The sequence below is a fragment of the Trachinotus anak genome, unplaced genomic scaffold (genome assembly GCF_046630095.1).
Source record: "Trachinotus anak isolate AG129_WGS33_773 ecotype Australia unplaced genomic scaffold, CSIRO_AGI_Tana_v1 ptg000019l, whole genome shotgun sequence".
Taxonomy (NCBI): Eukaryota; Metazoa; Chordata; class Actinopteri; order Carangiformes; family Carangidae; genus Trachinotus; species Trachinotus anak.
In genome coordinates, this window is record NW_027273870.1 from 23,044,795 (window position 1) to 23,062,114 (window position 17,320).

Sequence of the window (17,320 nt, forward strand, 5' to 3'; positions counted from 1 at the left end):
CTTCAGAGGTGCTTGTGGGTGGATTTTTTTTAACAGCTGTCCCCTTTGAGCTAAGCAAAATGGCACCACTGAAGTAGACTATCACCTCTGATGGGCCTTCCATCATGTAGGGATGCTGTGTCAAAACCTAGTTTTAAGACTTAAACAGTGCAAGACCTAGTGCAAGTGTTAGTATTATTCTATCATAGGAGAACTATAAGGCTGCAACCACAAATTATCTTAGTTATCTTTAGGTCAGATTTTTTTTTTTTGAACAAATTAAATAAATTTAAATTAATGTTAAAAAAAACAAAAAAAAAAACAACAGATATTACTAACAAATATTCACATTTTTTGGGGCATTTTTGCTTAAAAGATGCCAAATGATTATTCAATACAAGCATAATTATCATTTAATTTTCTGTTAATCAACTAATCGATTAATGTATTAATCATTTCAGCTTGAATGGGCTGTTTGGTTCTGGGTTACTGGGGAAATAAAACTTGCATGTAAAGTTGGGATTAGTAGGAGCCAAACAACAAATCTTTGCCCCAGGGACCCCTGAGAGGTTAATCCAGCCATGGTGCTAAAATAACCAGCTGCTTACTATAGCCTTATATATCATGGACAGATTTTAGAGAGGGATCAATTTTGAAAATGAATATTTCCCCAAAATGTCAAACAAATTTCTGCTGCATGTAGGAAATAAGGTTTGACACAAGACACATAATCCTGCCATACTACTGTATTCCATCTTTCAAAAAAGAAAGACAAGATTTAATATTACTTAACAATATGTTAAAAGTAGCCAGTTTGGCTTCAGTGTTAATACAATATACACTCTATAACAGATTGATAGTGTGAGTATTGTTCTTTTTCAATTTCATTCTGAAAGTATTCTGATACAAGCTGGCTACAGGTCAAAAATCAAGAAAACAAAAACTGTAACTGGTACACTTTTACTCAACAGTTTGTTAAACAGAACTTAAAAACCAAAAAAGAACATTGTCAAGTATTACGCCTTCCTCCTTTCTGTGAAATAAGGGGGTGATGGTGGTGGTGGTGGTGAGGGGGTGGGGGATTCAGGGAGTGGAAACCAGCTGACCAAGCCCATTCCCTTGTCAATCATGTGGATGAGATGCCGTGCTAGGAACAGGAAACAATGGGATAGTAAGCCACAATATCTCAAATACAGCTTTTAATTCATTACATTTCTCATTTTTTTGTAGTTTCCATTGTCTCTTTTTTTTGGAAGGAAACCATCCAGACATAGTAAGCATCTTTTGACTACAGGTAAGCCAGTATAAGAAAATAATTTCAGACCATGGCTTGTTCAGTCAAGAGAAATGCCCAACTCAGACTAAAAGCACACAAGCACGCAAGGAAAATTAATCAGATGTAAAGTAGCATTTTGTGATTCTTTTTGTGTCATTTCATTTCATATTTGTTTCGTTTCAGTTCTGCAGGTGGATCAGTCCAGATGGGTCTGTGTTGGAACCACACAGCGACAAGAACAAAGCAAGGCAGCGTGGGTGTGATTTGGGCACAGCAGGAGAGAAGTTCTGGGAGGACAACAGTTGGGTGGAGGTAAAGGAATGGGTAGGGATGGGGAACGTGTGGGTTGGTATAGCTGTTAAGGTACTGATTGTGTCCTGACAGTCACTCACTAACACCCTCAATGTGCAGCAAACGTAGCTTTCTTCAAACTGAAGTTTGACCAGTTGATGGAAAGTCGTTGACGGGTCTGCCGAGCAGAATCCAAGCAAAACCTGGGGAGACATTAAAATAAATAAATCAATTAAGCCTGAGCTGCTACAGTACCTCAATTTTGAATATTAAGAATACCCTGTGGAGTTTTCATGTAAACACATTTACATTTAGTCTATTCCGAAGGCCTAAAAAATAAGCTGAATGCTTTTTATTCCCTACGCATGATTCTTTCATGGGGTAGTAAAGAAAACCGCTTTGATTATCTAAAACCTGCATTGAGACAACTTCATCACTGCCTATGCTATCCAACTGTCAGCCAATAGAAGAGTGTATGACAGTGGAAACTCTTCCTGTGGGCGTACATTTTTAAGCACATGTATGAAATATAAATAGAACGGGGACTTGCATACAAAACGTTACCTTAGTGGTTAAACACTCCACAGGGTACCATTCAGTTTGTTTAAGTTTGTGATTTCAGAAATATCCCATAAGAAAAGTTAGTTACTTTAATACACATACCTTTTGAAATATTCCACCTCCCTCTCCGTTTCATCCATTTCAGTGCTGTCCAGGTCGATGTCTTTGGGCAAGAATACATCATCTGAAACAAAATGAAATACATGCATGATAACGGCTCCTATTTTTAGCTTTGTTGGTGTATTATGAAGTTCATCTCTGATAGGAACCTGGATGTGTATGTCAGTCTCATATGCATCTTTGATCCTACCACTGGGGGGGAGGGGGTTATTCTGAAGCAATTTATTGGTTCTAGTCCAGCTATTTTAAAGAGCAAGTGTGAGGCTGTGCATATCATGTAAGTATTAACATTGTATACAGATGTTGTTTGTGGCCTCACCACTAGCACCTTGTCAGTGGAAAAGGCACACTTGTGAAAACACAGGGCATGAGTCCAACACCCATATATGTGAGACAGTAAACCTACATAAGCGTACTTCCTGCTCAAAGCAGTGAAAGAAAATGGAAGCATCAAACTGCACAGTGCACACATTGACTAACCACAATGTAATGCAGTGGTTGTAACACAGAATACCCAAGAGACAAGTGAGGAAATAGATGTTGGTGTAATGTAGACAAGACAAGCTGTCCCTGGTGTTGTGTTTAGGGCAGATTTCCCTCGCCTAACATGACATCTGTGGTATCAGAAAACTGGTCAGGAATGATTAAGACACCTGAATCTTCAAATCTAACTGTGATAATACCAACCTATTGAACTGTTCATCTTGTCCCCCTTCTTCTTCTTGTTCTTCTTGGTCTTGCCTTTGGGCTGTGGGGACTCTGCACTGGGAGGTTTGCCGTTCTGTTGGGTCTGCTCAGGCTGGGGAGCTGGAGGGGGAGACGGGGAGGGGTTTGACACAGGTGAACTTCTCCTGTCTTCCTTTATTTGGGTCAGGGGTTGTTGTTGCTGCTGCTGCTGCCTTTTTCCACTGGCACTTCTGTTGTTACTCCTGTCCTCCCTCCTCGGTTCAGTGGTTGGGAGAGGAGCTAGAGCCTCAGCAGGCCTGATCTGTGTTGCTTTGGTGTCTGTTGTAGTGGTGGGGGTGGTGCCATTAGTTAGCTTTGCAGTCACATCTGAGCTCTTGGGTAACTCTGGGGCTTTCTTTACTGTAGCCTCACAAGTGGCCACCTTAGCAGACTGTTTGACCTTAACTTTACTGTTGACCTCAAGGTGAGATGTAGAAGTGCCATTGGGGAGGTTGGCTGGAGAGTTTGGGACGTTGGTCTCAGCAGAAAAGCCCTTGTCACTGGTGCGTTTTGGGCTGTGCTGTGTGTTGAGCTGGGGTACAGGGTCAAATCTTGGTTCTCTCTGGTCGGGGAGGCGGATGAGGGTTTGAAGCAGATGTGACTTTCCATTCTGAAGATTATCTAGGACGTTCTGAGCTGTCTGTTTGAGGGGTTGTGGGTTGTTTTGAGGGGGGGCGGTGTTTTCCTTTGCTTTCTCTTTCTTTTTCTTCTTGGCAGCACGATGTTGCTGCAGCTCCTGCAGCCGTAGCAGTTCCTTTTGAAGCGCTGCCTCTTCCTCTTCCTGCCGCTGTCGCCGCTGCTGCTCCTCCAACAGCAGCTGCTCCTCCCTTTCACGGGCCTCTGCCTCCAGACGGGCCTTCTCCTCCATCTAAAGCACATATAGAGACATGCAATTTCAGCATTTCACTGCCTAAAAAAAGACACCTGTATGACATACTAGCAGAGTTACATGGATATGGACTGGAGGTTATTGTGACATTTTTTTAGAAGACCTCTGAATTTATTGGGACTTTCACCTTCTTTTGTTTATGCCTGGCCCGTTTTGCTGCCTTAGAACTGGAGGCAGGTTTACTGTCAGCACTGTTGATGAACTGCAATAGGTCCTCCACCCGCCTGTGGTCCTCCACCCCTCCATCTCGTTCTATCACTGGCTGCTGCTCCTCACGTTTCGGCTGCTCCTCCTTACGTTTTGTCAGACGCAACCGCAGCTTCTCCCGCATCTCTGCATAGTTTCGACTGGTGGGGGCAGCTGGGGGCTGAGATTAAAACAGGAGAAGATACGAACAATAAGGTCTCTATCAATGAATTGCTTTAAGCTATGATTCAACAAATGTCTTGGAACCTAAAACTAACTGGAAATTCAGCTAAGTACTTATAATTTGGATCAGCCAGAAAATACTTAACAAAACGTGTCTTACCCCGCCATGCCCAAAGAACTCGCAGTAGCAGCAGTCACAGTACTTTCCTTCTTTCTGGTTGGTGGAGGTGGAAGTGGAAGAGCTATGCTCGGAACAACTGTCCTCGTCCTGACTCTCTTCTCCATCGTACGGCTGGTGCTCGTACGCCCCATTCCCCTCACAGCGATGGCCCTCGCAGTCAGGATCACTGAAAAAAGAATGATACTTAAAACTGGTTCCTACAGATAATTTTTCCATCACAGTCAACAAAATCACCTTTTCAAATAATTAGCCTCCATCATCAATATTAGGTCTCATTAATGGCTTACCTGCAGACACTGGGTGGGGCACTGACAGGACCATCTGTTGAAGAGGCTGGAGGCTCTGCAGGTGGGAGACACAAACCCTGGTGGGCTTCTACAAAGTCTGGGGCTGGAGCGGCCATTTTTGGGAAGGGCTGTGATCCCATAGTGGGAAGGTGTGTGGTGGGTGCTGGCGGCAGGGCAGGGCCCGAGAGGGGAGGGAGGGAGGTCAGTCCTGTGGAGCCGTTTCTAGGGGCAACTGGAGTGGGCTGCCTGTGGTCCTCTTTGCCTAGATTGTGAAATACATCGTCTAGAGGAGACAAAGATGCATTGGATGAGACCATTGTTTAGTTCTTCTTGAGCCAAAAACCAATTCTGTTGCAACACACTGTCACATACAGAACGTCCATAAAATGAAACAACAAATCAAGCAACAAAAACAAATCAAGCAATATCAGATAATGAAGGAGAATATACACACACATACACACGCACACGCACACATAAATAAAAGTCAGATTCATTGAAAGTCAAACTGAAATTAAAATGTTTTTTTCTACGATCAGAGTGATTTTGACTTTTATTAGGTCTGGAAATAAGTTTTATTTTTTTGTTTTCCAGTGATAGTGCTCCCTACATTAGTGATCAATTCCAACATTAGCAAGCTGGGATATCTAGCTTCCACTTATAACTTAGCTTGTTTGCTTATTAAGCTAATCAGCAGGTGTTAAATATTGTAATGGCACTGATGTCTTAAAGCACTGACAGTGACTAACAAACAATATGCTGGGCATTTTGAAAAAGGTCGTGTTGAGTGCGGGGGGGGGGGGCAATGTATCAGGGTTCGCAGCTACACAGGGCTATGCCATCTTCCAGTCAGCAGTGTTGACAGCTCGTCTCCTGGCAATGCTTGCCCTCAAATGTCACTGAGCTGCTGCCATGAGAAACACCCACCCAGAGTCTTCGACACTATTTCCACTAATATATGCGGGGTTATTATAGGTTATATTTCCTTACACAAAAAGTGCAAATTCAAACTTCAGTTTGACTTTAATGCATCTACACTTTCTTTCTTTATTTATTTCTTGCTTCATGTTGTCCGTTACTTAATGTTTTGCTCACTGTGAATTTTTACACCAACTGCCCAGTATCTTTAATCTATTAAGTATTTGCTCAAGGTTGTGTATTGTAATTAATTTCATTGTGTTGCTGTATCTTTTTTTAGACAAATTCATTGGCACTTTTTTTTTTTTAATTGAAAAACTACCACAGAAAAATTGCAAACATCATTATGTCCTTTTCCCAGTAAAAATTAATTCATTTCTAAGTGGCCCATTAGTTCATAAAAAAGGCCCACCATCTATACAAACCTAACGACTGCTCCTACCCTCCTATATTACCTAAAGAGTTGGGTCTTTTAGAGGCTAGGTGGATGGGTGGGTTATTACTTGACTGGACAGTGGTGGCAGTGCAGGACACGGAGGACGTGGAGGCAGAGGTGGCCATCACTACTCGGTTGGTCTCCATGAAGGCATCCTGGAAATTGTAGAGACACTTCTTCTTGGCGCCGCTCTTCTTCTGCTCTTTGGCTTCCGAAGAGGAGCATGATGACGACGATGATGATGACGAAGACGATGACAATGATGAGGAGGAGGAAGGAGGTAGAGGGGTGGGCAGTGAAGGGTGTTCCCCTTGGGGGCCGATGGATGATGTTGGAGGGAGAGGGACATCAGCAAGGGGTGGTCCAAGCATGTCGCCTGTCGATTAACCGAAAAATGTCAATCAAACGTTTAAATAAAACATGAGGGATGGTGTGATTTTAACAGGTTTTGACTTTTCTTTTTTTTTTTTATTTCAGCTGAAGTTGTGGCCATTTCGATTGTGTCTGAGCAGCTTACCTGGCAGGGACTCAGGCAACAACACAGATGGATTCCAGCTTTTCATCACTGCAGCATCCCACAGATTCTCAAACTTGAGTGAGAGGCACTGCAGTGAACTGTTCCAGTCACCTGTTCCACCTGCACTGCCAAAGCAGTTCTGGTAGACGTGCTCTGGTAGTGATGGGCTAAAGGCTGGCTGCTTGGCTGCTGAGTGGTTTGATGTATGGTTTGGGGGCAAAGGCTTTAGAAAAAAAAGAAAAAACGTTACAAAACAAATCACATCATTAGCTTGGGTTTATGAGATGAACTGATTTGAGCTGACATGCACTTTTTGGGTTGTTTTCGATTTGTCTTAGGTAGAGTTCAGTCTGACCCCTTGTGGAAACAATTAAAATGACAGTGAAACTATATACAACTAAGCTTAGTATAGTTCCTGGAACCTTAAAAAAAAAAAAAAACCCCAGTGATAAGGAAATGAATCAATTTCCCCTTAAAGAGAAATCTCAGCTCTAATTTTACACATTGTAAAAAAGAAAGCAATTTATTGTCTAGCGTCACGAGTGTATGGGCTCAAGAAGTATCCTCACCTTGCTGTGTGTGAGAGGGGGACTGGGTGGGTACAGTGTGGGGTGCAGTAGGGGCCGGGAGAAGTTGTGTAGAGGCAGGTGGCCGTGGATGTGGGGATAGAGGTGGAGGGCAGGGTGGGCGGGGGGAGTTTTGCTGTCGGTGAAGAACTGGTGTCCAACAGCAGGGGGAGGCGCAGCGTGGAGCCGACTAGGGGGCAGGCATGTGGCAAGACCCAGGGTGGAGGAGCTGGGGTCCTGGTTGCATACGTGGCACTCGCAGGCATGCTGGACCTGTTCTACCTGAGGGTGGTAACACACATTCACAACATGTAGTCCGCTTTTAGTGTGTGTGTGTTTGCCGGTACGAGAAAGCTGACATTACATGTAAATAAAAAAAGGACTATTTTTCTCTTATGTGCTGTAAAGTAGATTTGAAACAATAACTTGATGGATGGTTCCTGCTTCTCCAATGTGAGGATTACTTATTTTCTAATTTAACAAAACAAGTTTAACTTATCAAAAGTTAAATTGCCTAAACATGAGAGAGCAAATCACAACAGTGCCTCAATAAAGAACAGTCTAAGATCCCAAAAAGACAACATTCCTGGAAAGTTTGGGAATACCTGTTGGTTGTTGTAAGCGGGTGGAGGACTGTTGGTCTTTCCTGAGGAAAGCTCCTCCTGTTGCCCGGGGGGCTCCCCACCAACCTCACCATCAGCTTCCTCTTCATCACCCTCTGATGAGCTACTGCTGCTGGTAATGTGAGGAGACTGAAACAGAAGTGTGTAAAACAAAGAATTAGGAAATACAATGAAGTAGAATCACAATGAACAATGAATTGGGAAATTGTCCACAAAACATTTCCCGAACTGATGGTGACCCACTCATAATGAATATTGGTTTCATCATCCAGAAACTCGGCAGGGAAATTCACAACTAATCGTTTAACTAATCGTTTTTTTGAAGTAACATACCACAATAAAGAACTCACCCCTGCTTTTAGTGCCACATTTTCCCCTTCTCCATTGATGTCACTGTGGAGACCGTTCACAGCAGTGGTCACAACGCTGCTCTCCTCATAACCAGTCATAGGGTAGAGGTCCCCAAACTTACTGGACAACGGAGGCACTTCGTCATCATCACTAATACTAGAAGAAAAAGAAATTAGTAGTTGGGTTAGGGGAAAGCGAAAGAGGGGGAAATTACTATCTTTCAACAAAGATGTGACATTAGAATGATCTAATATAAACAATACTAAACTGTGCCTCAAGGTTTTGTGATTGGGGCAGTGACTGGTTGACTTACAAAGTGTTGGTATCCCCTTCAGGAAGAATGAGCCTTGGATGTTGCTGAATGGTGATAGGAGAACTGGAGTTGGAGCCAGATGCTGAACTGCCAGAGGAGAGGCTGGGAGGGTGAACCTCAGCCAAATAGTCCCGGGGAGGTTCCCCTTGCAGTGGCAGCTTGATGTGGAGGTCCTCTGCGATGGGAGAGTCCATGATGCCACAGGTCAGGATGTGCGAGAGACTGCAGTCATCACATGTGCACCTGTTGGTCGGGGTGGGTGATAAGCACAAAATTAATATTGCAATAATCATCACAGCATAATGTCAAATGTGATTTACTACAGTATTTAATGTCACACTATAAAGTTTCATTCATTCATTTACATTTCATTATTTTTATTTTTAGTTTTCTTTATACAATTATATATAGAGAAAATAAATAATTGCAATGTCCCAAATACTGGGAATAAAAGGAGCAGAGTTAGTTCATTTTAATATGAATTACAAATGCAACCATACATATCGCCGTTGACACCTGTTGTATAATCTCATCCTTAAACTCAATCATTAGTTAAACCATCAACATATATTTAAGAGTAGAGTCAATTCCCTGACAACTTATCACTACAATGATTTTCACTGGAGGGCGGCATGGTGGCGCAGTGGTTAGCGCTGTTGCCCCACAGCAAGAAGGGCCTGGGGCCTTTCTGTGTGGAGTTTGCATGCCCCCGCCCCGCCCGTCTGCGTGGGCTCCCTCCAGGTACTCCGGCTTCCTCCCACAGTTCAAAGACATGCATGGTGACTCTAAATTGCCCATAGGTGTGAATGTGAGCATGACTGTGTTTGTCAGCCCTGCGATACACTGGCGACCTCTCCAGGGTCTGGCCCTCGCCCAATGTCAGCTGTGATTGGCTGGACCGGTTCAGATAAGCAATATAGAAGATGGATGGAGAAGAGTTTCTCATGACACGAGAACATTCACTCCGCTCACTGGTTAGATGTGTCTGGGTCAAGAGTCATAAAGTAAATAAAGAAATAATAAAATATCCAAAATATCAAGAAGGCTATGTACTTTGTTGCAAGTCTACTTCAGACCTTGAGTAATTCTTGGGCTAGCTGTTACCAGTTATTGATTTTACTCAACCACATCCCAGTCTGTAAAGAGCACCTGGCTTCAAGAGCCAGTTGACTCAGATTTAGGTCAGATCCTGTTTGCTCCAGAATTTGTCTGGGATAAGACTCAGACCACTTCCTCTGAAGAGTCTTGGTGTGGTTGTGAAATCAAGTCTGGTCCAACTGAACTAAACAACAGTTGATCTCAGGCCGGATAATGACAACAGCTAAATCTCAAAACGCACCTTCTTCGATAATTGCAGTTTGGACAGTCTGGAATACTCAGACGAGATGAGAGCATCCTCATAGTGTCTGTGAAGTTGTTGTCTCCGCTGGGGGACTTCTTACTGTTGGGTAACTATAAATAAAACAAAATAAAAAGCTGCTCTGAAGCAGAGAAATGTACATTTAAATCTGCCATGCTAGCTGCATTTCCTTGTAGTGTACCTGTTCTTCTATAAATCTCCTCTGTTTAAAGAACTCCCAGTCTTCTTTCAGCATTCGCTGCTTAGTCTTCAAAGTCTGTAAACAGGAAGATAATGAAAGGAACATTTATTTCCATAAATTAGAAACAGAAAACTGTATGAATGTGTTTAGACAACTTAAAAGTCTCTTACGTTTTTGCTAATCAAGGACTTGTGTGGCTCTGTTCTTTGGTTGGTGAGACTCTGACCTTCCACCTTAAAAAGCAGCTGCAAAAGAGTCACAATCTTGGAATTGGTGCATTTTTATCAAGAACCACCTTTTTATAAAAGTAGCATTATTCTCTGTATCAAATGCATTTATGAATCATCTTGAATGTTGCATACCTGTTCGTCTACATAGTCATCAATCCTCTTCTCACACTCCTGCCATTCAGCAGCCACTGAAGCCATCTCCTGCTGTAGCTGCTGGTAGCTCTCTAACAAGGTCCTATACATATCTTCATTGTATGAATCATGAGAGGCTGTGCCATGTCTGAAAAAAGGGGATTAAACATAAGCCAAAAGTACAGTAGACACTTACTGAGTGGCACAGGAAAGATTTTTTTTTTTTTAATCCAAGGTCAACATTTGGGGGAAAAAAAAGTTTAAGTCTGATTTGTTTCTGAAGTAGTAAAGAATGATGAATATCTGAGTAAAAGCAATAGTATCTTTCCTTTAAAAAAAATGTCTATGTCTTACTTCAGCTGTGCAACCAATGCAGGTAAACTGCTGTGCAAGATCGGTTCAGAGAACACCAGATTCTCAAAAAGGTGCTTGTTGTGCAGCTCCCATGTCACCTGGAATTTCTGAAGGTGCTCATTCTCCTGAGGGAAAAAAGGTTTGGATTACAGTCAAAACAATGACAGTAACAAAGGCTAAGAGTGTAATAGATATCTCAAACATAGTGATACATGTGACAAGATCACTCTTTTCATTCTTGAGGTTTAAAAAAACCCAAAAAACATTGCCTTTGATGCCACCTACAGGACAACTAACACATATCTCTGGCAGCACAGAAGGACAAACTGACCAGGGTGAGTAGGAAGCTGCTGATGGTGCGTGCAGCTTGACAGAGGGCACTGTACTCCTCCAGCAGCAGGGAGATGAACTGGTGGGCCTGAGGAGGACCCTGGGCTGCAGCCATGGTACCCGATTGTCCCACAGTCTTGGAGCCTGCAGAGAGGTGCTTCAGTAGCCGCACCTTCATTTCCAAGACATATTCACGAGCCTGCTGCTCCAACCTTTGATATAGCTGGTAGGGGTCCTTCTCACAGAGCCTACAGGTGGAAAATAAAGCAATTTATCAATTTATAAAACCCCTCGAAACTTAGACTGGATGAGTGGGTGTTAGAGAGTCCAACCAAAACTCAGAAATGCTGCCTGTTGATGTTCCTACTGAATGAAACTGCTTTTCTTGCCTTTATCTCCCCTTTGTCTACAGTTTAAAATGTTCCCATGGTGAGTCAATGAATGGCCACGAAACATATTGTTTCAACAGAAAATACGTCATATTGAGGAAGTAAAGCTGCGATTTTATGGAACTTTTAACCTGAACAATTACAGTAAAGAGGGCAGTACTGTCAGTTTTGTTTGTCAGTTTGTTGACATCACTGCTTTCAAAGGCTTTCAGGCCTCTGATTGTTTTTACAGACGCTTATTTCCTGCATCCACAGAGGCTTCTGCAGTTCAGGAGAGACCCCTAGTGGACACATACCCCAGAAGAAAAAAGATTAGGCAGAGCTGTGTTTTTCTTTATACCTGTCCACCAGCTCCTTCATGCCCTCCTTGTCTCTCTCCAGGGGCTGGTCATGGTCATCTGCTAGTGGTGTTCCTGTCTGACGGTAGATGCAGCGCACCAGGTAGCGAACTTCCGACCAGTGGTTCTGCAGCTGCTGCGACTCCCTCTCTGACTCAGCGGAGATCTCCCTGTGAGTCCGGACATGAATTTATGAAGCTTTCATTAACACAAGCACAATCTAATAAAGTTACTCAACTGAATCTAAATTTACTTCAGGGATAATCAACCTGAACTGACCGTCTCTCATTGCAGGCTTCACAGCTGCACACTGTATCAGCAGGCATTGGTGCGGTAAGGTCTGGGGCAGGGAGCATGGGTAGTGTAGGCGCAGCAGTGGTCAGTCTGTCCCCTGTGGCTGCCTCCTGGCCCAGGTTTCCATTACCCACAGGCATGTGCAAAAGGAAGTCCTGGCTCTGTGTGAAATATCGAAAACAGCAGTCTAAGATACAAAACAATCTTCAGTTTCTTCAAGATGCAAGTGAGCAAAGCTGTAAAGAAACCTATAAATGACTGCGTTGTTTTGCCAAAACGTGCTGCGACAGCAGACCATGACCAGCACACACTGGTCATGTCAACAGGAATGTAAAGAAAGCCCAAAATAAAGCATATATTGTGAAGGAGGACCAACTGTCAAACAGCTTCATCTTTTCATCCTTTTCTCCCTTGAAATATTCAAAACTGATCCGCAGGGACAAATGCCCTTAAATATGTCAGAATCTACATATATAGCAATTTCTACATTTTATTTACGAGAGTCAGCAGAGACAAACTTGGCTAACCTCAATGACTCAAGGACAGAAGCCTCAGTGGTTTCTAATCAGTGCTAGGCTACTAGACCTATCCTATAATTATGTGCCATTTGTCTGTTAATGCAAACTTTCAGCAGCTGCTTCACAGTCAAAGATTTCCAGTGGTTCGGCCCTGTTTACTACAGGGCCATGATATTGTGAGTCAGCATAGTACCCTCCCTGTTGTGAGGATGCAATGGAACAATACATTTAGGAGGAAACCAAACCCAAGTTCAACAGCCGAGCCTTACACACTCACAACTGAGGAAACGTAACACCCCCGACAGGCCTGACAAGCCTTAACATAAAGCTTGATCAATAAGATATGAATGTACAGAATGTAACGTTTACAACTACTTGAAGTCTTGAAGGATTTGAGTTTATGCTGCTTTTGGTTAGTTTTACATACAGTCTATTTCTTGCTACAAATAACTAATAATCCTGCTCATTACCTGTCACTCTTGATCAAACCAGACATGGAGAAAAAAATATTTGTACTATAAGGATATAAAAGTTCAAAGTTGTTAATGGTCAACAACCAATTTATTTTACAACCAATAATCACACCCTTAAGCACAATCCAGAGGAAGAAAAGTGACTTTGTATTCCAGCCAAAAGAAAAATGTTGTGTTGAATCACAAGATTTTCCACTGCTAAATTAGTGTAATTCTTACACAAGAGACACAAGCTGAGCGCATTTGACGGGCTGTCCAACATGAAAAAGGTTTTTATATGAGGAGGTATTAAACTTAGAGATAACTGCATCTATACAGCACAGGTCTGAGAGAATACTTGCTCTGATGAAATCCAACAAGTACTAAACAGTAAGAATCTTGTATGCATTTGTAGTGCATTTTTATTTAAAGTGTTTGATCCTCTGCAACGTTCCTTGTTCTTTGAACCTGATAGTATTTGCATATCTGACCTAGATACCATCACCTAGCCATAGTTCAACATGAAGCCAAGCCGAAAAATTAAATATGATGAAGTTCATTGTTACACGCTTTTCAAAGCAACAGCTGCTGCTGCTTTTGACTGCTGCATCTGTTTTAACCTTTTTGGCAAAGAACCAGAGGTGCCAAGTGAACAGAAGAGTTACACCATCCACTGGCAGACTAACAGCCACAGCTGTGTGAGTTAAACTGCAGAAATGTGGCATCAGTAACCATGTAGAGGACCAGAAGACTTATAGTCCTTTCACTGCAGCCAAACATTTTTACACTTCAACACCAGCACCATTCTTTAAAGAGTTTTAACTGCTTTGTACCCAGATGACTTACCCCCAATGACTGCTCCAGAGCAGTGTGTCGGTCCTCCTTCTCTACTGTGCGCCTGCAGTCAGAGCACACCCACAAAGGCAGCTGGAGGGCACTGGGTGTCTTGGCGGGCTGTGCTGTACCATTCTGGCCTGAGATCCCTGCCTCTGAAGGCAGGGCACTGTCTTTCCGCTCACATCGGCATAAGAGGCAGCGATCACCGGCCGTGTAGGGCGCCCGCTGGTTCAGGCCAAACGTGAATGGGGTCTTTGGTGGATATGTTAGTAGGAGGAAGTAGAGAGAGAAGATGTACCATTAGCATAGGTATGCAACCGCTTTAGCATTTGCATCAAGTTAAAATGTGATTACTCTTCATAAAAAGGAATATAACAATTTATTTAGAAAGGAAAATTGAGAATATTTGTAAATGCAATAACGACATAGACCAGGTTTGGTGATGGTAACTTTGGATGGTAACTTAACAGCTACATGACATATTCTGAACAAGCCTGGGGTGAATTATTTGATTCACCATGTGAACTTAGTGCAATGTCTTGTTCTGAACAACACACACAAAAAATAAAGCCCAATTACCTACTTACTGCAGTGCATGTAAACATGACAGCGTATCTGCACATGCTCAGTTATGTAAATGTTAATAGCTTTATACTTTTTTGTTTATTGACAAATAGAGTGATTTAATCTGGAAACAAAACATAATGGTTCATGTAACCATAGTTTGTGACACAAATCTTAGTAGAATATGATTATATTCAGATATAATGTCATAATAAATTGTCCTGATGCTATGATTTCTAGTTTAGCTGTTTTTCTAACTATTAACTTCCAGCCGTAGAATAATTGCAATAGTATATATTTTTGCTTACATCAAACCTTCCCTTAAAGAAAATATTTTGATGAATGTCAGTTGAAAATCAGCTGTGTGATCAACACTAACACTGTTGTAAGCAAAACAAAAAGTGCTGCCAAGACTGAAATTGGTGTTATAATTGATCACATAGGCAGCAAATCACTGTATGATGGAACTGGTGCCCGTTATGTTGGAGCGTCCTCATGTCCCACTGTCACCAAACACACAACTTTGTTTGGGGCAAGTCATCTCAGAATTGAATTTGCTCGATATCTGTGACAACTGTGTCACACCAGACATGTTTAAAATTCTCTGATGAAAAGCAATAAATAAATGTCAAGCAAATGAGGACATCTTTCAATGTGCTTCTCCTTCTAATGTGCCTAAAGTTTTGGCTTCAAGATGTAAACTGTTTTTGGCAAAAGGGGGCATGACTTCAGGAAAATTTTACAGTGGCTTTACAACAACTACTGAAACACCTGATGTAAATTTACCTGAAGCACTCCGGAGAAGTCAGCGTTCACTGGTCCTTCTGTAAACTGCGGTGTAACACTGTTGTTCACGTTGACCTGAGGGACAAAAAGATCTCAATGTTTACATATAATTGACCACTTTACACTTAGTTTGGGATCGACCACTGATTGACTTTGTGAGCATGTGATGTATTGTTCTGTATGTTCTGATTGTATGTGTGTGGTGTACATGTAAGGCACAAAACTGATAAGCAATTCAGTCAGGCCAGTATATTCCTACAGTACAAGATAGGTAGACTATTATGCAAACGCTATGTCTATGACTAATGATTGGACATTTGAGAGTCAATTCAAGCAATTACAATAGAACACTTTCCCACCTGTCCAGGTGGTATCTACCCCTGCAAACAGTGTAAGTTTTATTTGCTTTTTTTTTGGCAATTTGTGTAAAACTGACATTTCATAACATATCATTTAATTCCAAAAATTAAATAAAATTTACTACTTGATGGACAACTGAGGCAAAATGAGAACAAATTAATGTAATGTCACCTCAAACATCTGTATATTAATAGAGATAAACACACGTCATACAGTTTGGACTTGTCTCTGTGAGCAACTTTTATTATACAACATTTCTCTGGGTGTATAATTTTCTTATGATGAAGTGGATGTAATTCTTGTGATGTGTAGGATTAGTCTGGATGGACAGGTCACAACATTCAAGAAACACATGTACATTTACTTACATGCATTAGATGAGTTGAAGACTTCTATTACAATAATATAGTCTCAACAGGGCGTCAATTATACATAGAATATTTGGAAAGACACACTTCACCTTCATGCAGGAAAACGACACAATTTTAGACTACGTTTGTGACTTTAGTGATCCCAAAAGCTAAACATCTAACTTCTGAATCGACATCTATAAGTTGAACCAATAAACACACGTCAGTTGCAAAGAAACTACCGCACATCTTACACTGTCAATGTGAGCTCCTGTTTTAGTGCCAGCTTAAGGTATATAACTAAGTTAACTTGGATAACTGCAGTTTGTCAGATTGTTTATCTTATCTAGGGGTATATATGACAAAGTTATGAACTATTAAACCTTAATAAACAAGAAAAAGTGGAAGGTCAGCTTGTAAAAACACACCGAGGCCCGGCGGGGCTGAAGTTGTTAGCACTCTGAACTGTTAGCATTAGCTAGCATTAGTGTTTATCTGTGTAACAGCAGCCTGTGGGCCAACTATGTTGAACATAATATTCCTACAGAACAATCTTGCCTTGGCCAATGTAATCTCCACCTACCCGGACTTTACTGGCTCAAAATAATGCTTCGTGGTGTTTAAGTTGTTGTCGATTCAGCTACGATATCTTACTTAAGCTAACGGTGGTAGTCAGCGTTCGGCAGAGCAAAAGCAGCCTAATGTTTACGACGATTTGTTACAACATAATAATGGCTACATCAACTACATCGCTAGCTTGTACTGCCTGCTAGCTGACAAGGTGTTCCACAAATCACAGCAACCGGCATTAGCGATAATTAAGCCAGTTAATTTCTACCTACGTTGCATTGGTTAGTTAGCTAGCTGCCTTCCTCGCATCAGTATCGGGCCCAAATCAGATTTGTGTCGTTGATAACGCTGCTAGCTAGTCGCCCCCGTTATGACATGCACCGCTTTACATTGTGTGACACTCTTACCTCTCCGTTTATGCCCGTGATGGACCCCATATTCCCGTTGCCTGTACTCCCAGGCGTTAAAAAGCTGACGACAGAGGCAGGTGTTGCTGGTCCCGCACAGCCTAGGGCCGTGGCAACCCCGGCCTTGCCACCGCTGGTGTTGCAGACAGCACTGCAGCTACTGCCACCGCCCCGCTTGTTCTTCCTGCGTTTAGCCCCTCGTTTAGCATCGGTGGGACTCATTTTTTTCCACAGAAGGAGCGAGACAACTTGCCGTCCAGATTTGGCAGGGTCTCAAGTGGAATGCCTGGCGCAATAACTCGGATATAAGTCCGGAATAGCGATTTAGAGACTCCCAAAACGACAGACACTCAATTCCATCAAAGTGCAAGCCGACTTCATAGATTCCAATATGGCCTCTAGCTGGACTGCCTCAGCCAGACTTCAGCTTGCGTCGTAACGTGTGCGTCCCCCCACCCCATGCCT

General features: G+C 42.4%; 1 protein-coding gene across 4 annotated transcripts; it reads right to left on the reverse strand.

Moving 5' to 3' along the window:
* Positions 1–710: 710 nt before the first annotated feature.
* Positions 711–17,245, reverse strand: fam193a (family with sequence similarity 193 member A). 4 transcript variants are annotated; one of them, XM_071505093.1, is made up of 24 exons: positions 16,856–17,244; positions 15,169–15,243; positions 13,828–14,070; positions 11,997–12,172; positions 11,720–11,887; positions 10,992–11,238; positions 10,661–10,785; positions 10,307–10,454; positions 10,115–10,189; positions 9,945–10,019; positions 9,743–9,855; positions 8,404–8,646; positions 8,090–8,246; positions 7,722–7,868; positions 7,120–7,398; positions 6,551–6,773; positions 6,053–6,409; positions 4,680–4,962; positions 4,372–4,558; positions 3,970–4,209; positions 2,915–3,821; positions 2,210–2,291; positions 1,648–1,749; positions 711–1,126 (listed from the first exon to the last, which is right to left on the reverse strand). In XM_071505093.1, exons 1-23 carry the CDS (start codon positions 17,075–17,077, stop codon positions 1,656–1,658), a joined length of 4,866 nt encoding a protein of 1,621 aa, XP_071361194.1. In that variant the 5' UTR covers positions 17,078–17,244; the 3' UTR covers positions 711–1,126; positions 1,648–1,655. The 4 variants fall into 4 exon arrangements, with proteins under 4 accessions (XP_071361194.1, XP_071361195.1, XP_071361193.1 ...); XM_071505094.1 differs by having other exon boundaries at positions 711–1,749; positions 10,115–10,177; positions 16,856–17,245; XM_071505092.1 differs by having other exon boundaries at positions 711–1,749.
* Between the last annotated feature and the right edge of the window lie 75 nt (positions 17,246–17,320).